This window comes from Tinamus guttatus, unplaced genomic scaffold (assembly GCF_059628265.1).
Source record: "Tinamus guttatus ecotype Peru unplaced genomic scaffold, ASM5962826v1 Tinamus_guttatus_pri_ptg000073l, whole genome shotgun sequence".
In the NCBI taxonomy this organism is placed as follows: Eukaryota; Metazoa; Chordata; class Aves; order Tinamiformes; family Tinamidae; genus Tinamus; species Tinamus guttatus.
This window is the reverse complement of record NW_028288607.1, coordinates 929,301-957,048: the sequence shown is the minus strand read 5'-3', so window position 1 is coordinate 957,048 and position 27,748 is coordinate 929,301. Positions and strand designations below refer to the sequence as shown.

Sequence of the window (27,748 nt, the reverse complement as noted above, 5' to 3'; positions counted from 1 at the left end):
AATCCAGCCTACACAGTGTCCAGCAGATACCCTGGAAAGTTATGCATTCCTTCTCATCCCCAATAATTGCGTATCCAAAATCATGTCTAGAATATTCTGATTTTTGCTCTTATGTCAAGTCGTGGTCTTATGTCACAGAAAGGTGTCTTCAGGGCCTCAGGAAGAGGGTATCAAGGACTTACCTCCAGATGAATCATCCAGCTTGGGCTCATAGGCCACTTAGCTGGCCAGGTGCCCAGAAGATTGGAGAGAATAGGCTGGCTGGTGGTTGGTTATTGCAGCAAGTTTAGCCCATCTACGTAACAAGCTTCCCTGTATTGTAGAGAGGGAATGAAAAGTCTCTGAATTGTTAAGATAGGCCAGAAAACTATGTTTGGGCTTCACTTAGGATCAGAGTGAGTGAGACTATAGAAAGGTTCTGGGACAGTTGTGAAGCCTTAGATGTTTATAGACTGCTTTCAGATTGTAATTTTAAAGTCTCTTAAGCGAAAGAAGGCTAGGGTCGTTTCAAAACGGTGCTCATATTCCCAGCATTTGCATTCCTCTATTGTGCCTGCATTCCCTGTGTGCAGCTCTGTCTTCATCACTGTCTTTCCCTCTCTCCTCCACAAACCCTGTACTAATCCTGTTTTTCCCCTGCAGCTTTAGCCTACCTTTAGTTCCTCATCTCATGTATCATTTACCCTGTCAAATCTCTTCTTTGCCTGGGTTGCAACATCTCCAGTCCTGAACAACTTTCAGCCTGTGCTTGCCTCCACTACTTGCTTTCTGCTCTTTTTGCTGCATTTCAGAGCCTGTAAAATGCACATGCTGTGGCGTAGCCACTGCCTGGGTCACGGGAAGGTCTGTCTTAGCTTTAGCCAAATCTGAGGCAAAACATTTCATATAATACTTCCTCTTTTCTCTTTGTTTCCTAAATAACAAATAAAAAACTCCATCTCAAACCACAGTGCATTTACATACAGAATTGCTTTATAGCATCATATTTATAGTCATTTTAAAGTTTAGGTAAATTCATTATAATCTTCTGATGAAAGTTATAATCTCTCTGTTGATACTGAGAGGCCTTCAAAAATATTTTAAAGGCAGAAAACCTTTTTTTTAGTAAAGCCATGGATTTGATGAGCTTTGGAATTCATGTATATTTGTTTTTAGTTATCCAGTCATAATGTGCCTTTTGCTACTTTTTTTTTTTAAACAGAATCTGACAGTAATTCTGAGTCAGATACAGAAGGGACAGAAGATGATGATGATGATGATAAAGATCAGGATGAATCAGATACAGACACTGAGGGAGAAAAAAGTCCTCTGAAACTGAATAAGACTGCACCCTCTGTGAAGAGCTCTTCCATTGGTGTTGGAGCTCATTCCACACCACTGAATCTCCAAGTAGCAAAGACCCCAGGCTCTGCGCCGTCTGCCTTATGTCCCGAATCCCAGCCTACGGTTTTTATTGGGACACCATCGTCTGCACTTGCACCAAGCACCCACTGTGGTATCTGAATGTCTTTTTGTATAACAGAGTCTTAACGCATAACTGGCATATGTTGTGAAACTATTTATAGAAAGTACTTAAGACATTGTTATCAAGTGATAATTTCCCAAATATTCTGAATGGATAAGCCAGTCCATCATCAGAAGTGCAGATACTACAGACCTGAACAAAGTGCTTAGTTTAGGATGTTTTAATTTCAAATTTTTGAGATAGTGTTAAATTCTTACAGTTATTTTGGGAGCAAGTAGTGTTTAATAGATGGATGTTATGTTAATTATCTTAAAAGTCTTCATTTTTTGGTGTTTATTTAAATTTAATTCTCTAGCAGTTGTTCTATCATATTTAGTTCTACTGGCAAGAGGTGCATCACATTCTTCAAGCAACATCTAAGCTCCCTTCTTGAGACATGCTTCTGCCCAAAGTTTACCTCTGTTCATAGCTGACGTCTTACAGTTCTCTTAAAAAGACTTTAAAAAACCACCAACTTTTTGCACTCTGTTAAATCCTACTGCTGGCAATCACCTGTTTTATTTTTGAATCAGCCTGTAATGAGCACAAAATATGTAAATAGCTCTTTGAATTCTGAATAGCCAGAAAGATCCCCCAAATAATCTGCCTTTGCCATTTCGCCACAGTGTATTGACAGTGCTCTTTGAAGGGCTAAATCCAGTAATATACCAATTTTTAAAGAACTTCAGAGAGTTCGTTCTCATCTCCTTTACTGAAAACAGTATTTTTCTGGTGTGCCAATACAGGTAGCAAACAATTAATATATTTTATCTCCATATAGTACCTGAAAGAGCCAAACAAGACCAGGCGTTCTGTCTAGAAATTACTTTTTGATATTCTTTTATAGGTCTTAATCAGAAATTCTGTTCCAGGTATTTCAAAAAGACGAAGAGTAACAGATGAACGGGAGCTGCGTGTTCCTCTAGAGTACGGGTAGGTTATGTATTCATTAAATGGAAATAATACCTTCAAAAGTCAGTTGGCAAATAAATAGCATTTAAAAGCTTTGGGTGCTGACATATATGAAAAGGACTTCAAGCATTTTGATTACCTTCTCACAGTTACACTGAATCTCTTTGGAAGTGGCAACGTATTTCACATGGTGAGATCTGAGTCTAAACAGATTCTATATAACCATGCCATAAATAAAGTTTAAAATCTGGTAATATAAGAATAGCTTGATATAAATCCATATATATTCAGAATTTGAGTATTCGGGTAAATAAATGATTAAACTACCAATTTTTACCCAGATACTCTTTGATATTACATTAGCATGTTACATATCCTGTTACATTTTATATGTATTGATTCTTGTCTTTCATGTAAAATTATTAAGTTGATGTTAATTTTATATATATATGTGCGTGTGTGTGTGTATATAAAGTTGTATGCAACTATTTCTTATTTCTCTAGCTGGCAAAGAGAAACCCGAATAAGAAACTTTGGTGGTCGTCTTCAAGGTGAAGTAACATATTTTGCACCTTGTGGAAAGAAGCTGAGACAGTATCCTGAAGTAATAAAGGTAGGTTTCTTTTCTTATTTCTGGATTCTTATGCTACTAAGCATGCTCTTAATACAAAATACGATTTTTCCTCCAGTAAAGTTTCTTATTTCAAGAATGTCCTGTGATATGAGGCTTAATGTATCTCTACTTTTTACTGATTTGATCTCTTACAAATGCATATTCCCATTATAGAATATGCAAAACACTCACAAAGCTTTACATCAAAGCTGAGTTGTAATTATTTACAAGCTGAAGTGGAAAAATATGTGATTTTTTCAGTATCTCAGCAGAAATGGAATAATGGATATCTCAAGGGACAATTTCAGCTTCAGTGCAAAAATAGAAGTGGGTGACTTCTATGAAGCCAGAGATGGACCGCAGGTATCCGCTTTTTAAAAAGTAATGTTTTTGATCCAAGGAACAGTAACATAAACTTAGGAGAAGTAACTTTTTTTTTTTTTTTTTTTTTCCTGCAGTCGGGAGTAGTGTTTGTTTTTAGCTAGATCATTTTAAAAGTTGTGCATACTTTTTGTAGTACTTGTGATAAGTAGTGATTGTGATAAGCTGAATGCCTGATCCTGGGCAGTGCTGGAAACCTTCACCATTCAGTGACTTCAGCAGGAGGGTGCAGGTGTTCAGTATGCCTTGTGGTCACCTCTAAGCCTGGATTTAATAAGAAGGAATTTAAAGCTAGATATTTTACTTCAGAAAATGTTCAGATATTTCTGGATAAAATCTTATTCTTACTATCTTGTATGAACATAATACTTACAAAAAATGCTTTGTGTTGCATCACACTTTTCATATATTCATCTGTAAAATGTATCTAAAATATGTGTTTAAATACATGTTTGCTATATAAGGATTACAATCTGTGCTTCCCGAAGAATTAGATTTTTTCAGGAAGCAATGCTGAATATAAAAGTACACCTTATAGCAGCATAGCTGTTAAACTTTGTGGATAACCTTCACAAGGATAAAGAAAATAAAGATTTTGTGCAAATTAGTTACATTTGTTCTGTACTTTGTTACTCTGTTATGGTCACATTGCCTTTTCTTTAGTGTTTGTAAAGGGAGTTTGGACTTTTGTCAGTGAACGTGTTTGCTACTTAAAAGATATGGGTCTGTCCTGTGTATGTTGCTAGAGGAATGTGGGCAGACATCATGCTTTCAGCAAACTTGAGTGCTTGTCCTAGTTCACCCTAGGTAGCTGTGACATCTTGTGGAAATAGGCAACATCTACGTAGAATAAATTAAAAGGTGTCATATAGCCTCAGTTCACAGTAAGCAGATGCTTTTTTTTTGAAGCTGGCTGGTTCCTGGCAACCTTGCTATAATCCCTTGGTGTTTGGCTTTCGTAAACCAAGAGTTACGTGTGCCTGCAATCATGAACTTCATTATGCATCTCAGTGATCTTAATCTGAGTATTTCCTTATACTGCAAACATAACGTCAGGATGTCTGCTCTCACCTTTCTCACATCTGTTTCCTGTATTCCTTCATTTCTCATGTTTTTATATAGTTAGTTACCTCTTTTATCTCCCTGCAATGAATGAGATGATTTGCAGTGTCTTTTCTTTGATCTTAAAACCTTCAGAGAGAAACGAAGGAAGAGTCACATCTCTGTAGGCAAGCTTGGCAACAGTATTAAGTGACTGTGGACATTCCACTGTGGTTGCTACTTGTATAGTTTGTGGTAAATTCTGTGTGGACATAGTCAGAAGAAAAGGCTAATCGTAGAGAGGGGTGCCAGGCAAGCAGCAAGGAAGTGGGAAGTACTGCTTTGCCTGGGATGGCAGAGTGGTTCAGGTAGGTGTTTAGGTGACATGCGCCATGGAGCTGCTCCGTAGGGTGACCTGCTCATACATGGAGGACTGGGTCTTACCTGACGCAATCAGCCGCTCCACTGCTGTTTCTGTGGGCCTTGTCAGGCCACTCAGGTGGGATTTACCTGCTGTTGGGCAGAAGCTCTCAGCTTGCCACCTGCCCAGTGCAGAGCAGAGGTGCTCTGATCAGTTCACCGAGCTTTTCTGTTGAGTATACATCCCCAAATCATGACTTTTTTGTTCCTCTCTGCTTTGAGTCAAGTAGAAAAGCTGGATTCTTGCGCTTGCAAAATATCTATGTGTATTTCATGGGCTTGAGATGAATTCCAAGACTGTGGACAGGACTAAATCTCAGTTTTCTGAGGTTGCTCCCCTAGTCTGGAATGGAGGAAAGAATTAATTAAGAATCTGGGAGAGCCCTACGAATATCGTCATTCTAGAGGTATTATAATTAGCATCTGCACAGGATGTTTACTTTTGGAGAACAGTAATTATATAGGTAAGTAGTTTCATTGTTCAATTTGCTTGCTGTAATAAAATGGATATTTGAAATCTCTTTTCTGAAAGTAGTATTAGTTCACAATAATTACATTGTCATATACCAGCATCTTAGTTGCTGTAGCTTATCTTTATTTCTGTTACCTCAGTGTGGTAGCTTATATTTTCTAGTCTTTGTTTTTGCATAAATCTGCCTATGTGGGTGGTTACAAGTCTAATCTTTGCATCTAATTCTACGCTATACCTGCTCATACTTATATAAGATGATCATAGCATTTGGTCTTTGATATAATTATATAGTATTTATTTTGTCATTAATCTTTGCATACATACTCTGTTAAAGATGATTATAAATATTACGGTACCTGTTTTTTAAATAAATCAATCAGCATTGAGGATCTCGGAATCTGGTCTGTTCTAGGTCAGTTCAAAACTCTGAATGTTTACTGTTTTCATCCTAAGCTGGCATGAAGGTGCAAACATGCCATTTCTTGATTCAGTCTGAGTTAAGTTGTTAAAGTAGAACAATGTACATATTAATTGGTAGGTTATTAATCATCTATAAATTACTCACGAGGCAGCACAAGTTCCTTGTTTCTGTTTTGAAATGACAAAAACATTCTTCACTATCCTCTTGTTACAATTAAGATGTGCTAAAATGTTGTTACATATTATGTATCATATTTTGACCTACTGGAAGATAATGTAAAAGGTTGAACTGTGCTCAGGATGCTAATTTGCAATGTGCCACATTGATACTGCAGGGAAGGGATGTCCACCTTTTTTAACAAACTTTGTTTAGTTGCCCAACTGCAACACTCACTGTATGATAAACTTCTCTTTGTGTATTTCTAGAACTAATTCCAATAATTTGATTTCTGCTTCTGCTCTAGCTCCTGTTATTTTGTCTAACTTTCATTGATACGCTTTCTTCACTGTTGTCTTTTGAGATGTGCAGCACACATGCCAAATGACCATGTAATTTTCTAAGAGTCCGACGATGGAATAAAATGCAAAGAAAATTACCTGTGTGCTAAATGACTAATTGAAAAGTGGCCCACAGCAACCAAAAAAAAAAAAAAAAAAAAAAAAGGAAAGAAAGGTTGCCCTTTCCTGTTGGACAGGCACCTAGACACAGGATCCTTCCTTTGCACCGTTCGTTTGGACGGTGGTTTGTCAGCTTTTCTTCTCAGTGTGAAACATGTCTGGCAGAAATAGTCTGTGGAGACATGTTTGAAGGTTGGGAGGTAGTTGTTGATTGGCAGGACTAGGAGGCTTGTGAACACCTGTGTTTGGGAGGGATGGGTGTGAGGTGGAGGGGCACCGGCTGTGTTGCATTGGAGCGACGCAGGTAAGAACAGTGCCTTGAAGTGCCCCAATAATGTTGTCTCCTGCAGGCTGTGCTAATGTTGCAGGAAGAGTGTTGTTCATAACGAGCGTATGTGGCTGCAGCCTAGAAAGTTTGCAGTGGCTAGATTAGGTTGTCCATGTGCTGTGGTGGACGATCTAATGTGGTCTACATTAGATGTGAAAAACTTGTAGTAGTCTGCTCTGCACAAACCAAGTTTCTATGGATATTGAACCTTACACTTGCCAACTTCATATCATCTCTAGTGTCTGGTTTGGGGGATGCTTGGCAACTGCCATTATGTATCCATGAGTCTAATTGTCCTGTAGACCTCTGTCTTACTTTTGCATTGAGAGAACACCACATATTTAGCATTATGTTTGCATTAACCATAGAAAATGCAGATAGGTTGCAAGAGGAATCTCCATTACAGGGCCTAAGGTGCTTTAACTATGACTTTGTTCTGTTGCTTGAATGTTGTTTTTCATTCTTTGCCACTTACGAGAGAGGTGGTTTGCTAGGTTAAAGATTCGTGTATAGGTGATAAAGAGATAGGGTAGTTGGTGTAGGTTACATTGCTCAACAGTGCAAATTGAGCCTGTGATAAATTTTTAAGTACTAGGCATTGATGTAAAAATGTGCTTGTAAGTGTGAAGACTTACAAGTGTGTAAGAAAGAAAATGAAGCAACTTCTGTTAAAGTGGTAGAGGTAGTATTTGGATTAAGAAGTCCTTGGCAATGACATTCTGTACTTACTTGATATGAACATTATTCAGAACCCCTTGTGTTTAAGAACATAGCTAACAACAAAGCACTTTGGAAGATCTGTAAAGTGATCTATATTGTCATGATGGTGTTAACTGAGCAATTCAGACTTGACAAAAGTGTCTTTGCATGTACTGCTGGCTGCCTTTGGCTCTGTGTATTACAGACTGTTGTAGTAAATGTTTCTAACATTCTGAGGAATTAGCAGAAAGCTAAAAGACTAGTTGAAAATAAGCAAAAAAAATTATATTATGGTACATCCAAATCTATCTGCTTATTTATGCAAATGTTAATATTAAAAATGTCATAATGCAGATTTATTTTTGTGAATATACTTGAATTATTATGTGCTTTTAATTGAGCAGCTTTTGGTCTTGCTTTAGCAGACACTTTAAACGTATTTAACAAATCTATGGTAGGTCAATTATGAATCAGTCTTTAAAGATACTTAGCTTCCATTTTTTGCCAGTTTTCCCAAGCTTGGGAAAGTGGTGAAAAATGTTGTAATTTTGAAACAGACTCATGCTCACTTTAGCAGGATCAGATGGATTAAGCCACTGTTGTGATTAGTGGGCACAGTGATACTGATATTTTAAATAAAAAACTAGTCCTCAGTATGAGAACTAGTTAGGGACTTGTTTTGATAAAACATCCATTTGAAATTCTACAATATTTGAATATTTGAAGTTCTGAAAAAAAAGGTAATAGTATTGAAAGAAAAAAGGTGGAGTTTATTGCTTCATACTTTGTTTAGTTATAGTTATATAGTGTCAACAACTTTGAGTTATGACTGTAGATGTTATAAAAAATAACAAAATTTTGGTTATTTTGGGGTCATGCTGGCTTAGATTTTAGTTTTCATGATTGGAGGATTAAATTTTACTAAACAAACTGCAAGATGAAAGTGAGTTTGCAGTTTTTTGTTTACTTGCTATAAACCTCATGTATCCTGCACCCAAATGTTTTAAAATCAACTAATGTTTTGGCTTTTTAATCTATGCTAAAATTTCTGTAAACATGAAAAATTGAAAGTCAGTGACACATTGCTTATTATATTTCTTTTATATGAAATTTAAAACAATGGATTACATGAAAGCAGAGAATTTATTTTTAAGCTGACATGCTGAGGAATCTGTTTCTTCTTTAGGAAGGGTTAAGAAATCAATGATTTAATCAAGAACTAATTAGTAGTGACATGTGCTATGTAATAACTGTTTATGCCAATAAATGCCAAAAAGTTTAAAATCTTCCATAGTAATACAATTTGTGAAGGCTTTGTAGTGGGAAGCTCTCAGTGTATAGTTCCTGCATGTCATTAAAATGCCTTACTACCCCAGTTTTCTAAAAAAGATCTTAAATACTAAATGTATAATTCATTTGCATATGTAGACAATTGTATTGCTGTCTAGGCTCTCAATTGTCCTATGGATTTATTTTCCTTTTTACCTGTGTTTATAATACCACTTTGTGAAATGTGTTAATTGAAAGGGTGTGCAGTGGTGTCTGCTGAAGGAAGAGGAAGTCGTTCCCCGTATCAGGGCTTTGGAGGGGCGCCGAGGAAGACCACCAAATCCCGACCGACAGCCTGCGAGAGAGGAGTCGAGAGCGAGACGACGCAAGGGCCGACCTCCAAATGTTGGTAGCACAGAATTTCTAGACAGCACCAATGCAAAGCTGTTAAGAAAGCTACAGGCTCAAGGTAAGGAACACATTTTTGCTTTTATAAATTGAGTGTAACAAAATATGGAGAGTTACTAGTTTTGTATAGAGGAATAATGTATTTTGCTAATATTCTAGCATGCAACAATTTTGTTTTCATATGCTTAGCTATGCTTCTTTTTGTTACAAGGTAAATAAATGTATATATGAATCAAAAGGAGAGAGGCGTGTGTGCATCTAAGAGTTTAAGCTATGCTTAGGGTTATAAAATTTAAAAATCAGACGTCCACTCTTCTGATTACTGTGGATTTTTTTTGTTTGTTTTAAATATGCAAAACAAGCAGATCTCTGTAGACCCCTAAATCAATTCAAACAAAAGTAAGATTACTGATTTTGGAGAATGCTGTCATGGATGTCCTGGACTTCAATTCTCTGACGCACAGCCTGAATTTAATCCGCCCTGTATTGTTTCTCCAGATTTCTGCATCAGAGTGTACATAAACATATTGATGTTCTAATTCACACTTTATCCACATTTCATTAAGGTATTCTCACTTAAAATAACAGCATGCTTCAGCAATTAGCAAAAGACTGTCTGGTCGTAAGTAGTGACACTACAAAATACTGTGTCCCAAATAAGTGTGCTCTTATTGCACTGTTCAAAATGGATTAGATAATTACATGAAGTAATTTGTAAGGAAAATAATAATTCCTAGTACTAGATAAAATGTTAATTTAGTACCTGGGATGAATCTTTTCTACTTTTAAAAGAAAGAAGAAAAATATTTTTAAAAGAAGAGCTGGTTTTGCCTGATGCTGTCACTTAATAGAGTGTTCTTTTCTTCCGAAAATTGTACATTCTTTCATTTTAGAGAATATTGATGTTGATTTGTGGGGGTTGATGTAGCTACACATAAATACATATGTGTGTGTGTGTATATATATATATATGTGTATATATATACACACACACATACACACACACACACACACTGTGTATGTATATAAGTGTGATCTTCCTAAAGGTAGTTGGTTCGTACATGTCATAAAGATTAATATGCACAAAAAAAATCCACTGATATTTATGTCTCTTCAAGAGCTATATCTATTCTGTTAGACACTGATGTTTTTATAAACTTAATATTTCCTTTTTATAACAGAAATAGCTAGACAAGCAGCACAAATAAAGTTGCTGCGAAAACTCCAGAAGCAAGAACAAGCTCGAGCTGCCAAAGAAGCAAAAAAACAGCAAGGTGGGTGAGAGACTTAAGAAAGTTTTGTGAGTGCTTGCAGATGAGCTTAAACTATTAATATGAATTTACTTTTCTGCAAAAACCTACTTTTTTTTTTCTTTATTCATAGCTATTATGGCAGCTGAAGAAAAGCGAAAGCAAAAAGAGCAGATAAAGATAATGAAGCAGCAGGTAAGCTTTATGTGATTCCTGAGGAGGCTCTTAAAAATTTACTATGTTTTGAATTATTCTATTTGAGGTTTTAAAGTTATCTGGTAAGTTATTGGGTATGCTTATTACAACACGAGTGTTTTAAATCTAGTTTTAAAGAGTATACAGTATGTATCATTTAAAAGTCTAAATTGCACCATTATTCATGTTGTTAGGACATCACAATTTTGTCCATGTTGATTTGAATCCCAAAACATTGGTGACTTTACTAGTAAGAGAAAGAAATGCAGAAACTGCTACTAGAGGATAGTGATGTGATCTTGTGTTACTTGTTTCCATGCAGACACACAGTGGTGTATCTGTTTGTACAAATAATTGTGTACTTGCCTTCTTCAGGTTCAGATGGCAAAAGGTTCTGGCACAGTATGGCAGTGAATTAATGCATGTTTGTAAACCTCCAATATTGTTAAATACTGTTACCGCAAATAATTCGAACAAAAGGTAGAATGTCCATATATAAATTCTATTAAATTAAGGTACTTATGGAAGGAGATTCTTAATTATTTTGTAATACAATGAGTATTTTAAATTTTGAAATACAATTCTGAAGTTTGGATGTGGGAAGAGAGTATTTCAAAGCTGACTTCCGTGGCACTACATCCTGTTAAGTCCCTTTTATAAAATATTTCATGCTTTTTATAGAGACTACAGCTGAAATCCAAGCTGGGAAAATCGTGATGGGGACCCTTAGTCTTAGACTGGTCTCTATTTCTATACCACTTCACCCATATAGTTTTTGAAGAGGTTTAGTCATAAATTTTGGAGCATTAGTTCTGTCTCCTCATCTTTTTTGTGTTAGTTTCTGTCACTCTGCACTGCTGAGTAATTCTGTTTCATGGCTGAGTTATTTTTAGAAAGGGACTTCTGTTGGAATATTGCTCAGCCTTGCTCATAATTTTCCTGATTCAGATCTCTAAAGAATATTTACATTTAACATCTGGATTCCATAGAAAAGTAAGTGAACCAAAGTATGTGTGTATTTGGTATAGTTAGCTCCAGGAATCAATTAATGAGGATAAAGTATGCATGATCCATCATCTTACCATTTAGAAATACTACTAGAAAAACAGATCTCTGTTTTGCCTGTAAGTGACATCCTGAGATATTAAGAAAGCCAATGAAAATATAAAGGCCTTTCACATCTTTGAAACTCCATTATAAAAACCCATAATAGGTATTTAATAATGTTTAAAATTGTTTCTATTGCAGGCTACCTTAAGCATCCCAGGAGTAGAAACTGGAAATAGAAATGTAACTAATATTGTATTTAGATTTTATATGGAAAAAGTGGTCAGCATTAACAGACAGAGGTCTAGAAATTGACACCATATGTCTTAAGAGTGATTCTTTTGTAGATAATGACAGCTTCAAAGTTGCACACTTCTAATGGCAACCCAAATTTGTAAAACCCCCCTCTCTCTCTCTCCTCTCCCTCCACCCTTTTTCTTTAGGTATTTTACTTTTATCTATTCATATCTCACTATAATTATAAGCTGGCTCTTACCTTTTTAAAGGCACAGACACCAAGAATTACTTAATTTATCAAATAAAGACCCCATTTATCATCACCATGTTACTTCATGGGGAAACAGGGATAAAATTTCCATGCTCCTTATAGGTAGATGTTTTTTCTTTTTCTTCTCTGAGTAGTTCTTAACTCTGACTTTAATTAAAAAGCTTGTTTTGCTTTAACTCCAGCCTTCGTAATAAATGGCCGTTAAAAAGAGTAATAGGATGACTTAAGCTATAAGCATCTATGCAAAACTGTGAGTGTCAGGTCTGTCAGGAGTATGTCAGACATCTAATGCTAGTAAAAATCTTAAGTATTTGTTATATGGAAATAATTGATTTCAATGCGTGTGAGACTCAGCGACAGGAAATATATGTGTATACTTGCCGGTGTTTTTTTATGTTGATATAAAAACAAATTTATTTTCTTTGTATTGTTTTTTAAAATAACTTTCTTCCCTGGTAGGAAAAAATAAAGCGAATTCAGCAAATCAGAATGGAGAAAGAACTTCGAGCTCAGCAAATTTTGGAGGTAGAAAATTTAGCTGAAATATAATTTATTTTGATATTCAGAATGTTATCTTTTATTAGCCACTTAGAAATGTAGTTCAATATAACAAGTCTAACAACATGGATTAAAAGTGCCCATTCAAAAATTTCTGTCTTCAAATATATTTGTTCATTGAAAACCAACAATTTTGAACACCTCACAGTGTGTCAAAATCCAAGAATATTAATCCATTTATTAACTGGATTGTTAATCTTGGAAATGTTTGCATGTGTTTCTGACTTTATATGCAAATAATTTTACTTGCTGCAAAACGTACAGTAAAGTTCTTAACAAGTAAAAGTTTGCAAGGCTATGCTATGAGAATAGTATCTACATTGTATGAATTGCTGTAAATTTAATATACCAAAATTATATAAGTTAACAAAATACTTAATATTTTTTGAAAAAAAGTATCAATGAGCCTGATTTAGAACAGTATGATGTAGGTTTTATTAAAAACAAAACTAAACAAAATCTTTTCCAGATCCAGATCTTTCCAGATCTTTTCCAGATTTAATATTGTAAATCATGTAAGCCAGAGGGATTTAAATTAAAGATTCCTATTTCCCATTTCGCCTTCTTATCTCTCTGACAACAGATTTATTTTTCATTCTTATTGTATGTAATGGGTAATGATTGTGATTCATCGTCAGGAATACTTTTACACGGTGTGCTTTCAGATAGGTTTTTTTTTTTTTTTTCTTCTGTAAATGAACTTTTCAAATCACAGCAAATACTTATTTTCAAATAAGAAATCTTCAAACTGTTGAATGCTAATTTTGAAGTCTCCTGTCATGTAAAAATCAACATTTTAATCCGATTGACATTAATATTTTACAGTTTCTGTAATTTTTAATTTACAGTAGCAATGTAAAGCTGTTTTGTTTGGGACAAACAAAACAAAAAATTCTGACTTGATATGGAAAAGTAAACAAATGATTAATTGATTGATAATACAACATGCATTGGGAAAGAAATCCGTTACAATATACACTTTTTGGTGATACTGTTCTGTAATTTGTGAGGCATGTAGCTTTGTTTCTAGCTGTATTTTCATGCTGTGGCAGTGCTGTTGCATGATCTTGAGACCTGTTTTGCATGCACAGGCAAAAAAGAAAAAGAAGGAAGAAGCAGCAAATGCCAAATTACTGGAGGCTGAAAAAAGAATAAAGGTTAGTTTAGATGAGCTTTTTTCCCAAGAATAAGAACTAGATCAATAAATAGTATACGTGATAATTTATTCATTGAAAATAAAACTACAAATAAATATAGCATACGAATAATGTCTGTAAGAGTGTGTATATGTGTGTGTGTGTATATGTGTGTGTATGTGAACATGTATCCGAATGCACACAATAATTTTTTATATGCCATTAGCAGGAGTTCTGCTTAAATCATACTTGGTTTGAGTAACTTAAAATATTGATTAAAAGCAGTTTAACAATACAATTATTAACAGTATTCTCTTTTATGGTCAGTGTATTGAAGAATTTTACTGCTTTCCAATGGATAGTGGGTCAAATATAGTCTTGAACTCTATCAGTATTGAAAAAGAAATTATAGAAATAATAATACTTGTATTTACAGTGTGTACTTGTTCGTTTTGGCATAATTTATTGTCATTGAACTTCTAACTCAATAGATGTGCCATCATGTATGGCAACCACTGTTGGTTTGTGGGAATAAAGAGGTGAAAAAAAATGTGAAAAAGAATTCAGTTATGTACTGTTTTAGGGTTACAGAAATGTGCATGTTGGTAAAAGTAAGTTTTGTTAGATACTTTAAATATATTTCTGTTCTTCTATTTAAGGAAAAAGAGATGCGAAGGCAACAAGCTGTTCTGCTGAAACACCAGGTTGGTATGCATTTAGTTGCCAAAACAGTGACTTTACTAATCATGAACTAATACTTAAGCTATTTGGGGAAAAAGAAATCTTAAAATGTGTCCTTTTAAATTTTGGGGGTTTTGATTTATGCACAGTTTCTCTTTCATCTTAGATTTGTTGCTTTGCTTTGGTATTGGGGTCCTTTGGGGAATTATAAAGTGGTTTTATGACCTTGTGATTTCTGTTTCATAATGTTGTGCCAACTCTTTCTACCAGGAGTTGGAGAGGCATAGACTAGATATGGTATGGGTATGTTTATTTTTGTACATCTAACACCGCATTGTGATTTGGTTGTGATATGGTTGTCATAGCAATGCATAAAGTATAGCACTGGCTGCTGTCATATTACATACTGCTGCATGGCTTTACAGCACAGTGCATTGCATACATCTGCTTGTATTGTCTATTAAGAAAAAAAAGTAAGAGATTCTTCAAACATGTTTATAAATTGAAATAAGGCAATCTATAAATGAGGTTTTTAACTGGTAATCCTCACAACTGATGTCCCAACATATATTGGACAACTGTATAAAATCAAGGTTTAAATAATGCAAAATTAAAGGTAGTTATGTGAATATTTTTGAAAATTTTGTCCCATTCAATCCAAAATATTAAAGTATGATTCGAATTGACCTGCTGCACATAAAAGGATTGTGTCTTTCCCAAGTTTGTAGAGTATTCAGACTAGCTTTCAATCAGTGTTTAATATGTAACGCTCTAATTAGACAATGAGACATTGAAATCCCAGCCTCACTGAAGTAAGTGATAAGTTCCAATAGCCTGTACTGGGGCCAAGATTTACCCTACAGTTTCTAAGTAGAAAAAAAAATCCTTAATTCTTTAGAATATATTTTTTAGTATTTTTGAAATTATCAGCGTAATTTATTAAGGAGCAGCATCAGTTAATGCAAGTGCCCTTGTGTATATCTGTGCACCACTGCAGGCTTAAGTAAAACTGACCTAGAGCTGAGAAAATTTACCATATTAATTTGCTGTTTACTTGTAAAAATCTTTGATTTAGAGTGATTTTAAGATATCAGTATTTAGAAAAATTTTAAAGACCAGTTTAAACTTTATGCTCAATTGGCTGTTTATTAAGTAAATTGTAAGTTTCCTAATAGCAGATGTAAGGTAACTGACCTGTTCCAGCCAACCATTATGCTTTGTGTTCTGCCAGCTTATGAAGGAGCATCACAACTGACCATAAGTAAATCTGTATGCTTCTGTTTTACACTGTCTCCATGTTCATTGCTTTACTTTTTGCTTTTGATTGTTCTTGTATTTGCTTTCTAAACCTGAACTAAAACATGCACAGACTTGGCCATTCTTGTCCTATATTTAGTATTTACTGTGATCTGTCAATTAATGCTAAACTTATACTCTTTTTATTGATACGAAAATGTGTATGAGTTTTGTTCTAATCTTATCTGATTCAATAGGAACGAGAGAGGAGAAGACAACATATGATGCTTATGAAAGCCATGGAAGCACGTAAAAAAGCAGAAGTGAGTATTAACCTCTGAAGAAAGTATGAAATTTTACTATTTTCATTTGAATGATCTGTAGAAGAACTATGTCCTTGATTTATCTTGATTTATGAAAAATTGATGTGTCAGAAGAAGCCAATAACTGCCTAGTCACTGTAGAGTCCTTAGTACTTCCTAGCAAAGGAAATTTTCTTCTCGTTATTTATTAGCATAATGACAGTAAGGACCTAATCATATTGATTTAAAGTATAAAAATCAAACTTGCTAAAGAGATTTTCCGCTATAGTTATACAGATGTAAAACACATCTTCAGTCCATGGCTGTTTGTCTGTTGAACAATTTTAATTGTTTTAGAATGCTAATATATTAAGAAAGACTAATATACCACTAAACTAAAATTTTACAATAGATGGACAGTAATATTTAAAATGTACAAGCTGGCTATGTTACTACTGAAAAAATATAGTCATTTCAAATGAAATATGTTTCTGTTTTTCTGCAAACTTGTTTTTCCAGGTTAGATGAAGCCTCATAAGTTCTGTACTGTTATTTAAAATTCGTGAAATATAAACATTTTTGGAAAAGAAATGTTATATGCTTTTATATAATCCATATGGCTTTCTTGGTGCAGAAGGGGGTCATTTGACTTGCATGAGTAGAAACATTTTTTTGTGTGTGCCGATTTTCTAGTTGATTCTAGATTCAGACCACTACAAAACCAGGCAGATAGATTATTTAAAAATCCCTAATAAATGTACTATTTTTCCTTCAAATGATAGGAAGTATAACTGAGCTGCAGAAAATACGTATTTTTTTCCTAAATACGTATATATAAAAACAGCCAGATAATATGTACATACAAACACACACATATACATATGCGTATCTATATACACACACACAATTTATGTATATATATAAATATACACATACATATACTGAAATTACAGAGAGGCTTAAAGTACAAAACACATATATTTTGTTTGATGTACAATCATTTTACCTATAGATATAGATACAGGATCTAATTATTGTCACCAAGGTGACATTAAGCTTATAGAAAAAAAAATTACTTTTTTAATCTTTTACTTTTAAAATCTTTTTTACTTTACTTTTTAAATCTTTTTTACTTTTCAAAGTTTCAGGCTGTTTTTGATCTTCTTCATTTAAATATCTTTTTTCCTAAAAATACAATCATTTCATAAATGACTGCTCTCTAGTTTGTTGCGTGCTCCTTAGAATTTCTGGTGATTATATATAAACATTTTTTTAAATGTAGCATAGCACAGAAGGACCTTTTACCCTGTGGTTATTATGAGAATAAATGCTAAATACAACTTCTGCACTATTAAACTGGATGTCTGTCAAACAACTGAGTTATATTGTTCATTCTAGAGTACTGCAGAATGGAAATGATTTTTACAGTTCAGATAACATTTGTTTATACTTAAAGGAAGTCTATCCACTTTACTAGAGCAAAGATAGAAACAGGATAAACTATTATGTTGTTATAGCTTTAGAAAATGCTCATTCTCACTGTGAAGGAGTTCATCTACTTTTTTTGAGCGATAGCAATTTGTGTTGGCCAGCAACTTCTTTGAGTATAAGCACACACATCCCGCCCCACCCTCCAAAAAAGTCCTGGAGATCCCTGGTTGATGGCTGGTAGCTTATTAGCTGGTTGTTATGTTAAAATGGTGCCTCAGATTTCACATCAAGATGTGAAACACGGCTGTCGATCAAAGACGTGGCCTGTACCTGTGGTCACACAGATAGTAGGAGGGTTGGTTAAGCCATTTTAGTTATTCTTGTCTTCCTTTACTCTTCAGTGTAGCTTTTAGACTTCTCACATTAGTATAGAATGTAATCAGTTATATAAACAGGGTAGCAGCTACCATAAGCATATGAGCTTTTGTTCCTGTAATTCACTGTGGTTCAATAAGCAACAAAACACCTTTTAAACATGTACTAATCACTAAGTGGCTTTATCAGCAGTTTTGCAGATGTGACCAAAATATGGGAATACATCTGGTTTCAGAAGCTAAGAAGCAGTATGAAATTCATAGCTTCCAAATTGTTCCAAGGATGGTGTATTCTGAGGATTTATTGCTTAATAAAAAAATACCGTTTGAATCTATCAGTTTTGTTTAACCTGTCTTCCAGTTTTAAATGTCTTATAAATTGATTATTGAAAACCGAATATATAAATTATGATATGTCAGGAAATAAAGATTAATTGATATTTGTGCAGATAAAGATATGAAGAGCATGCTAAATAATATAGTGTACATCCACAGTATTGATAAAAGCGTAAATGTGTGTTCTCACATATCCACTGAAATAGAAAACCGTATACAGATGTACTTCAGATTTTTCTAACAAGTCTGGCTGCCTGTATTGAAACCATTTCATCACGGTTTCATTTTACAACTCTTGGAAACCTTTGAACAATGAGGTGGAATTTTTTTATGTTCCTGCCTTCTGTGGGTTTTATTTTGTGGATGACTATTTTATTTTGGATAAGATTAATCTGTGTGAAATTTTATTTATATATTTTAAGTTTAGGTGCAGGTAGATGTCACAAGAAACATATTCTTGTATATTAAGAAATCAAGTAAGAGTTCCAAAAATAACATTAAAAGAAAAGATGCAAAAGTGTGTGATGTTTCCAGTGGACTTCACTGCATCTGCTTCTGCACAGACATTTACAGTCCTGTATTTTTTTTTTTTTTTTTTTAAAGTAATTTACCATCGTGAGCTTTGCAACTACACTTTCTCACTATCGTCATTCAAAAAACAAATGCTAGTGTAGCTTGTATTCTTAAATTACTATTTCCTATTTGTTAATTCAATAAAAGTACCTTTATTTAGATATCTTTTCCAAATACTTCTAAGTAACAAGAAACTTATATTTTAATAATCTAAAACAGTAGCCTTTTTTTTTCCACCTGCAGACTTTATATTAAAACTTTTTGAGTGTAATAATACTTTGCCATATATTATAATTCACTTCTAAAATATTACTGGAATATACCGTGGTATTTTAAAGGCTTCCCTTCAATGCAGATTTGTGGCAATTATTAAGATTACATAAATAATGCTTTTCAGATCCTTTGGTTGTTCTACTCTAAGTATAATGCATAGGTTTACTTTCCTGCTGTTTTTATTCTATTTAAGGAAAGAGAACGACTAAAACAAGAGAAACGTGATGAAAAAAGATTAAATAAAGAGCGTAAACTGGAACAGCGAAGATTGGAATTAGAAATGGCGAAGGAGCTAAAGAAACCTAATGAAGATATGTGTTTAGCAGACCAGAAGGTAATCATAACAACAGAAATTTATTTTCCTGCCGCATATTTTTGTATTTTGCATTTATGTCAATAATTAATTCCTCTCGCAGCCACTCCCAAAGTATTCAGGTTTTGGTCTAGTTAACTGTATTTGAACTATCCATTTAGAAATATAAGATAATGCAAATACTGTTCTATTGGTTAGGTACTTAAGGATATTTTATTTAAGTTGCGTACTTCTAAAAAAACATTTGCATGATTACTTAAAAAAAAAAAGAAAAACACAGTAGTCTGAATTTTTTTACTGCAAGTGATTACTGTTAGCTGGTGTTACTCCAACAAATTACACTTCCAGGCTTTTGCCTTTTTATTTCCTATGTGTGCTTCAAGATTTGCAGATTTCAGGTTCAAGTCCTCCCTTTTCCAGAGTATTCCCTTCCCCATGCCTCCGAATATTTTCACAATACCTTTATAGTACTTTGGCTCAGAATAGAGTCCGAGAGCCTCTCCTGGACAAAAGAGGTAAGTATTTATTAGTTTCTTAGCTCCTACAGCATGAGGAAAGCATAAACATTGGTTCTGTGCACTTCAACTTTAAATTGTGTGTTCTACCTGTGATGTGTGGGATAGTTCCTCCAACTGCCTTCACCTCCTATTGACAAAGTGCTCCAGGTTATACAAAGCAGTATCAACAAATTCCTTACTTGCAATCAGAAATGTCCCTCTTTGAAAGATCCTGCTGAGTCTTTCCTTGTTTCTTTCTGACTCCACAGCCTTTGCCAGAGCTGCCTCGCATCCCAGGCCTCGTTCTCTCGGGAAGCACATTTTCAGATTGTCTCATGGTTGTGCAGTTCTTGCGCAACTTCGGTAAAGTTCTTGGCTTTGATGTGAACGTGGATGTCCCGTCTCTGAGCGTTCTCCAGGAGGGTTTGTTAAACATAGGGGACAGCATGGGAGAAGTACAAGACTTGCTTGTAAAGCTTGTCTCTGCAGCTCTTTGTGATCCAGGACTTGTTACTGGATATAAGGTAAAAAATAAAAGGAATAGAAAGAAATCTTAAATAGTGAACAACTGCATTTATAAATGCATACTTCATAGTACCTCTGATGTTTCTCTGATTTGGATTTACTTTCTCTATCCCAATTGTTCTTTTTGGTGTCACTGTTCAGATATTTTTTGAAGACTTTTTTTTTTTGGCTATCTCCGACCTCTCATTTTCCGTAACTGGTATATTTCTGGACTTTATTTTTCCCCTTTGATTCTCACTGTCATGTCACCCTCATCCGCTCTCTCTCTTCCTTCCTTACTCTATCAAAACTCTGAATCACATCATGATTCTATTTCTTATTCTCATCTAAAGCCAATGTAGCTCTCTTCTACTCCAGAACTTTAAATAGCATGCATTGTATGAAGTGGTATTCATCAAGTTGGTCTATGTCTTTTTTTCATTTAATCTGTTTTGTTAGTATTACCTCTGATCTTAAAAACTTGGAGAGGTGAAGATGTCCTACTTTGTAGCTCTGTTCAAAACTTACAACTGAACAGTTAAAAAATACTGATTGAAGTTCTAATGTAAAAAAGAAAAAATAAACTTCTCCACTCTTTTATATCCAATAATGTAGTCTTCAATGAAAATAATATTTTTTAGTATGATTGATTTTCTGAAACCCTTTGCTGTTTCCTAGGTCAAAACTATTCTTGGGGAGCACTTACTTAATGTTGGCATCAATCGAGATAATGTGTCTGAGATTCTGCAGATATTTATGGAGGCTCACTGTGGGCAAACTGAGCTTACAGAGAGCTTGAAGACAAAGGCTTTTCAGGCCCATACTCCAGCTCAGAAAGCATCAGTACTTGCTTTCCTTGTCAATGAGTTAGCATGCAGTAAAAGTGTAGTAAGGTAAGATTTTTGTCAAACATTGAGTGTAAAAGTAAGAATATAAAAAACATTGTATTTAGCAAATACTGTATGTATTGTTTTTTGTTATAGTAAGTTTCTTGATGCTCTTACAGTGAGAGTTAATGTTTGGCATTTGTTATTGCTTATCGTTTTATATACTTTGAGATTAGGTAAGCATAGAAATTTTCCATATGTGGTCTGTAACTTTGCTTTCGAAACCTGCAGCAAAATTCCTCTAGCTATTTTGAGAGCAAAAATGATGTTGAATATAAATAAATTTGCTAGATTTACTGGGGAAATAGGAGGCAAAGAAGGCTCTTGCAGTACCCTGTTTTCCATTTCCTTTTTCTTTCTGGCATCTTTTGAACAAATACTTAAACTAGATCACAAGTTGATGGCAAGCCTGATTATACTGTAGTTCAAGAAAGTGTATGCTTCATTAGTTGTCAGTAATAAACATTTCATAATTAAGCTACATTAGAATAACACTTAAAAATCCAATAGTGCACAGTCATAAATTAGGAAAGGCTGATCTTAGGATATAGCTCCATGTATTTTTTTCTACCATGGAAAAGTCTTTCATGACCTGATTGAGTACTGTTTTGTTGCTCATGTGAATTCTAACTTTTCTGGTACAGAGTGCTTCAAAAGTGAGTCAGAGTAGTGTAATAAAAGAAGGAAAGAGACTATGTAATGTGAAGGTCGCCTACTACAGTTTTTTTTTCAAAGCCAGCAAATAACAAAGAGGTATAATATTGCAGCAAGAGATAGACTGAAATCCTTTGAAAAAAAAATGGAGTCAGTTTGTGCTGTTCATGATTATTAGCAGATGTTTACTCAAAATCTTCACAGTAAGAAACAGTTTCTTTTACTGTCTAGGTGCGAATTGAGATTTATCGAAATGATCGTTCAAAACTGAAACAGAGTAGTGCTGTGTTTTCATATACCAGAGCGTGTTTTTATGCTTCAGTTTCTACACTGGAAAATGGACATTTTTTTGTGGATGTCGAGGATCACAGATGTTCTATGATAATTTTGTTTTCAGTGCAGGCTTGGATACTTCTTACCATACTTCTGGAAAGTATGACTGGAGTCTCAACATTGAATGGGAAAAACGAAAAGCAATTTCTAATTCTTTGTCATACCTCTAATGGAGAGAAATTTTATGTGATGTTGAAATTAAAGACTGTCTCACAGTGCATATACAGCAGAATGCTATTGGAACTTCCCAGCTTTAAAATGATTTATTGTGCTTTTTAGACAATTCTTCAGGATAGTTATTTGATATATGGAAAGCATATATATATATGTGTGTGTATTTCAGATAAAGATATATAACTTCACAGTTAATGGTTATTTCTTGAATTACTTTGGATTATTTTGTCTTTGACAGTGAAATTGATAAAAACATTGATTATATGTCAAACTTACGGAGAGATAAATGGATGGTTGAAGGCAAACTTCGAAAGTAAGTTTGTTTCCTTAACTATAAAAATATATTGTTTTTTTGTGTTTGCTAAAATATACTGCTGCATAGGCTATTGTTCTAAAAACAAAACCAACTAATTCAATTACAGGTTTACCAAGAAGTCAGTAAGAGCACTGCTTAATTAAAAGGGAATATGAATTTAGAATGGCCGAGCACCCTTATTAATTTTTAAAAATTAAACTATTAAAGATGCATGAAATTCAGAAGATCCAATTTTCATACAGCATACCCATAAAATTTTGTCAACTTATTTGATAACTGTATTACGCTATATTTTGTTTCAAGTCTGCCTGTGTTGCATTGTTCCCTGAAGTTAGGGATCATATGTAGAATGTAGACACTGAGATTTTATATTTTTATTTAAGGTAAAAGTTGAAAACTTTTAAAGGGTTGTCAGCTTCACATACACTGTTTTTCCATCCTACAAGACAAAATTCCATACAGCAAGCAAAAAAGCTCCAGGATGCTAGAAGGCATAAAGTTCATGAATCACAGGGGGTAAAAACGCGTAGCCAGACTCCACATCCCTTTTTACTATTTTTATTTTTGTTTTGTTGTAGTCATCTTTACCTCTTGCCAGTCAGCATTGAATCCTTTCTTAGTCCTTGTTTTGGTGTTTGTTTCTAATATTATTTCTCCCTTGTTTCCCTTTAATATATCTCAGAAGAAAGAAGAAGTAAAGAAGAAGAGCAAGAGGGGAGGTAGTGGTACTGAGACCAGTAAAAAGGAACTCTCTGTTAATACTAGATATACTTTAACCCTGTGTAGACTGGTATTTTGGCTCTTAGGCAATCCAAAGACCTTCTCTTACCTTTATTTCTATCTCTTTCCCTCCTATGCAGTTAAAATAGAGTTGCTAAATTTTTTTATGTACTCAGTGTCCAATTTAATATACTAAACTATCCATTAATAAAATGGCACCCTTAGCTGTCCTTGTCTACTTGGGGACTGTTTAGCCTTCTTTCTCCCTCTCCATCAAACTGTAAGTATTTGTAGATGGTGGATCCTCCCTTTCTCTCATCTCCTTTTCTCCCCTTCATCCAGTGAGGATAATACCATGACGACCCCAGCCGCTCTTCCTTCCCCCAGTCATTTCTTGAATTTTCCCCTTGTGTGAACTCGAGGTTCCAGGAGCCCTGTCCCTGTTTTCAAGCTGAAGTATTGTGATAGTGATCCAAGACTTTCTCTTTCTGCTTGTTTTAAGTCACTGGACTTGACTCATACCATCCTTGGCTCATAATCTTCAGATATTCAGCTGTTTTTCTGATGAATTCTCTCTTTTTTTCTTTCTTTTTTTTTTTTTTCTGGAAAAGTGGTCATTGATTGGTCTTAAATAATATTCTGTATTTTATGGGCTAGTACACTTTCATAAATCTAATAACTGTTCTGGAGCTTCTCTGAAAAGAAATTTGCCTGTTAAAATCTCCTGCTCAGTCTTCTTTCTGCTTCCAGACTTCATTCTTATGCATATTATCTTTCCCATCCATTCCAAAGCCCAGGCTAGTTTTCAAGCCCCTCGAATCCCAAACAGGTTTGTAGATGAGTATTTCATTTTTTGACTACTTGCCATGTGGTCAAGCAATACATACACTCTTTACATGCAAAACAACTTTTACAAAACCCTCAAAACACAAATCTGTAAAAGCATGGAAAGTTTATAGGAGTAAAAGGAACCTGAGGAAGAGGCTTATTTTAACTCCGCCCTGTTTACTGGATTATGTATTTTTTGCGGTAAATATTCCTACCACCATGTCCAGACTGTCTGGAAGTGTATCTTAAATAGCACAGAATTCAGAAGAGGAATTTCTGCCCATGGATTATATTCTCTGCGTATGTTCCTGTTGATTGTGATACTGGCATCTTGAACTGGACACTGGAAAAAAAATGAAGGTTGTATTTGTAAGGTTTAAAAAGCAACCTTCAGATTCCCAGCTTGGAAAAAAAGATTTGTTGTGTGCTTCTAAGGCTTTTGTTTGTTTGCTTACCACATGTAAAAAATTTCCTTGATAAGTGTACTGTTTATGGTCTGAAACTGGATTTGGAGCTGCCTGCACTACTTGTTCTAGTGGTTTGATGGTCAGTGAGAGGTTGTGTTTAATTCTTACTCCATGACATTTGGTTGTAAATCTTGATGCTAACCACGATTTTTGTAAAGACAGCCATCTGATAAGGTCAGTTCATCTTTGTGCATTCTGTATCACAACAGTTGTCACAAGACTGTCTTGCCTGGAATGATTCAGCTGCTGCTTTTGTTACTGGATACCATAGTTTCAGCTTCTCTTCTTCCATTACATGTCTTCTCCTCGACATCTTTTTTATAGCTTGATCAGTGTAAAGGGAACAAAAATAAAATGTAGCTACTTTGCAAATCCTTGAAATGCTGCAGAATAAGGTTTTCACTGCAAGGGTGTTCTTTTCTATGTGCCATTATTATGGCACCCTCTTTGTAAGTTTATTCCTTTCCTATGGAGCTGTTTCAGCTGTATAAGTGATAATGAAAGTAAAGAACATTGTTATGTCATAGGAGTTACATCCTGAGTTGGAAAATCCGATTGGGAATTTTCTTTTTTCTCCCCCCTCTCTCCCCCCTCTCTCCCCCCTCTCTCCCCCCTCTCTCCCCCCTCTCTCCCCCCTCTCTCCCCCCTCTCTCCCCCCTCTCTCCCCCCTCTCTCCCCCCTCTCTCCCCCCTCTCTCCCCCTTCTCCCTCTCCTCTTTTTTCCTGATGCCTAGGCTGATGTACAAATGGCCTAAGATTTAGAATTTCTTCCTTACAGGCCAGTAAACTTTATAATTCTCACAATAGTCACAGTTGTCACACAGTATATACCTGAAAACTAGGAAGATGAAACAAACAGTTTTCTGAGTGAAGGTTTTCCTCTCTAAAGGAGCTATACATCCTAGCAGCAGCAGGAAAAGTATGCCATCTTTTGGCATATTGGAACATTTACTACCTTCTACTCTCGTCAGGTTCCGCCTCTGCACAATGTTGGATGTAGATAGCTGATTATGATGCCATCAGAGAGTATCTTTGATTCATTTCCATCGTCATCTGTCATGCCATACAGGCGTCCTGTGGTGCCTGCCAGTGGTGCGCCAGTGGTATTTACTTTCAGCAAAAGCCTTTTTTGGTTGTCCTCCTTTCCCTCCAGTATGTAAAGGAGTTGTGGTTGCTTGTTGTTGCCCCTCCACTTGCCAGCCTCTGACTGAGTTGTTTGTCCAGTCACCGTCAGTCCAAACTTTGAGCAGTAGCTATGTTCAAGTGTTGATTGCTGTGTGCAGGCAGGAATTTCCAGCCCAGATGATGAGGTTTTGATGATGTTAAATGATCCCAGTCAAAGGCTTCAGAAGATACATTTAATCCTCAGAAGATTTATTCTAATCCAAGAAGATATATTCTAATCCAATTAATTATCTATAAAAAAGTGTTTCTGTTGGAAAAATCAAACTGTAAAACTTTCTAAATTCTTTGCTGCGTTAAAAAAATCTTTTTCCAGCAAACAAAAGCCCCCTTGATGATTTCCTGCTAAGTAAGTCTTTTCAAAAAGTGCTGCCACCAGTTCAGCAGCCACAGCTTCATTTCTGCCTGTGCCTCTGAGTACTGGCTCGGTGCACCAGCGCTTCGGAAGCCTGGAGCATTTGTCAGCGTTCCTCTGGCAAGAGCTCGGTACTTTCACAACACTCATTGTGTGAGTAGCCACTTGCTGTATGGAATATTGTTTTGTAGGATGGGAAGAGAGAGAAGTACGACAAGGGGAAATTACATACTGGTAATTGTGTTTGTCGTGATCGTTCTGCTTTTCCCATCCTACCTTCTTCCAGCCATCTCTTGCAAAATCTTGTCTTTTCTGCACGTGCTTATGAATCTCTTCTAAGGCAGTTGCGTTTTTGGTCTGCATTATACGTGACTGGTTAGGCCTGGCTATTTATACCTCCTGTGATTCAGCATGTTTGCCTGCTAGCTTCCTGATAGGTGGAACGATAATATTTGCTGTGTGGAATCTTGTCTTATAGGATTTTTATAGAAGAAGAAGCTCTACAACAACCATAATTACTGGTATGTAAGTTTCCTTTTTCTTACATAAAAGGAAAAAAAGAGTTTGAGTAACTCCTAGAGTTGAGTGCTGCTGGTGATTTTAGGCAGCTAAGATTTCACTGAAGAGAAGGTTTGTCCTAGAAAGAAAAGGTCAGTCAAAGCACTAAAAACACATAAAAACCTGTAATTCAAATTTTAAGCTAACCTTGCTGTTGGCCATGCAGTTGCAAACTTCTGTGCTCCAAGTAAGGATTTCTGCTTTCTTGTTTTTTTGTTTTATGACAGAATTTTTAAACATATGTGTGAATCAAGAGGTTATTCACTATAAAAAGATGTTAAAATGGTTCTGTTCTCTAGTCAGCTGTCCTGACTTTTCAAAACTCACCTTGTGCTAACATTTCTTTTAAACAGTTACGCTGTAAAGTTCACCCAGGAGAAATGAAAATGCTGTGCAGAACTGAATAAGTGGTTTAAAGGTTCTTTTATTAACCTGAATTTTTCTTGTTGTTTAATAGCAATAAAGAGGGATATAACAGAATGTCAGTATAGAACAGAAACGCTATTTTGAATCTGAAATTACTTTCAATCACTTTCAATTACTTTCATATGAAAAAAGATATGTTAAGATACTGTATAACTTCAGCTCCTTATCATGTGTTTAAAGGCTTAGAATCATTCATGCCAAGAGAACTGGCAAAAGAGATGCTACAGGAGGTGGTGACGTAGGAGAGGAACAACACTGCCTGGAAACACCAACGCAAGGGCGCAAACGCAGACGAAAGGGTGACAGTGATTACGATGACGATGACGATGATGATAGTGATGACCAAGCAGATGAAGATGACGAGGATGAAGAGGATAAAGAGGATAAAAAGGGAAAGAAGACAGAAGTTTGTGAGGAAGAGGTTGGGAATTTTTACAGTCAGCTTCATTCTATTTAAAGCCTCTATGATTTCTGCTACCTGCATTATGGCACCATTCTTTCTGTTTCTCTGCGTTATGGCACCATATTAATTTGTATAGTATAGGGTTTT

General features: G+C 35.1%; 1 protein-coding gene across 1 annotated transcript in view; it reads left to right on the top strand.

The window, feature by feature from the left end:
* Positions 1 to 27,748, top strand: part of BAZ2B (bromodomain adjacent to zinc finger domain 2B) — a 58,318-nt gene that overhangs the window by 13,876 nt on the left and 16,694 nt on the right. Inside the window, exons 7-23 of the mRNA XM_088519803.1 lie at positions 1,202 to 1,495; positions 2,377 to 2,437; positions 2,921 to 3,029; positions 3,291 to 3,392; positions 8,936 to 9,146; positions 10,267 to 10,359; positions 10,469 to 10,530; positions 12,545 to 12,610; positions 13,735 to 13,800; positions 14,439 to 14,483; positions 14,731 to 14,763; positions 15,954 to 16,019; positions 19,179 to 19,319; positions 20,065 to 20,319; positions 20,978 to 21,192; positions 22,586 to 22,660; positions 27,379 to 27,619. Coding sequence (XP_088375929.1) covers positions 1,202 to 1,495; positions 2,377 to 2,437; positions 2,921 to 3,029; positions 3,291 to 3,392; positions 8,936 to 9,146; positions 10,267 to 10,359; positions 10,469 to 10,530; positions 12,545 to 12,610; positions 13,735 to 13,800; positions 14,439 to 14,483; positions 14,731 to 14,763; positions 15,954 to 16,019; positions 19,179 to 19,319; positions 20,065 to 20,319; positions 20,978 to 21,192; positions 22,586 to 22,660; positions 27,379 to 27,619 — 2,135 coding nt within the window. The remainder of the gene's footprint in view (positions 1 to 1,201; positions 1,496 to 2,376; positions 2,438 to 2,920; positions 3,030 to 3,290; positions 3,393 to 8,935; positions 9,147 to 10,266; positions 10,360 to 10,468; positions 10,531 to 12,544; positions 12,611 to 13,734; positions 13,801 to 14,438; positions 14,484 to 14,730; positions 14,764 to 15,953; positions 16,020 to 19,178; positions 19,320 to 20,064; positions 20,320 to 20,977; positions 21,193 to 22,585; positions 22,661 to 27,378; positions 27,620 to 27,748) is intronic.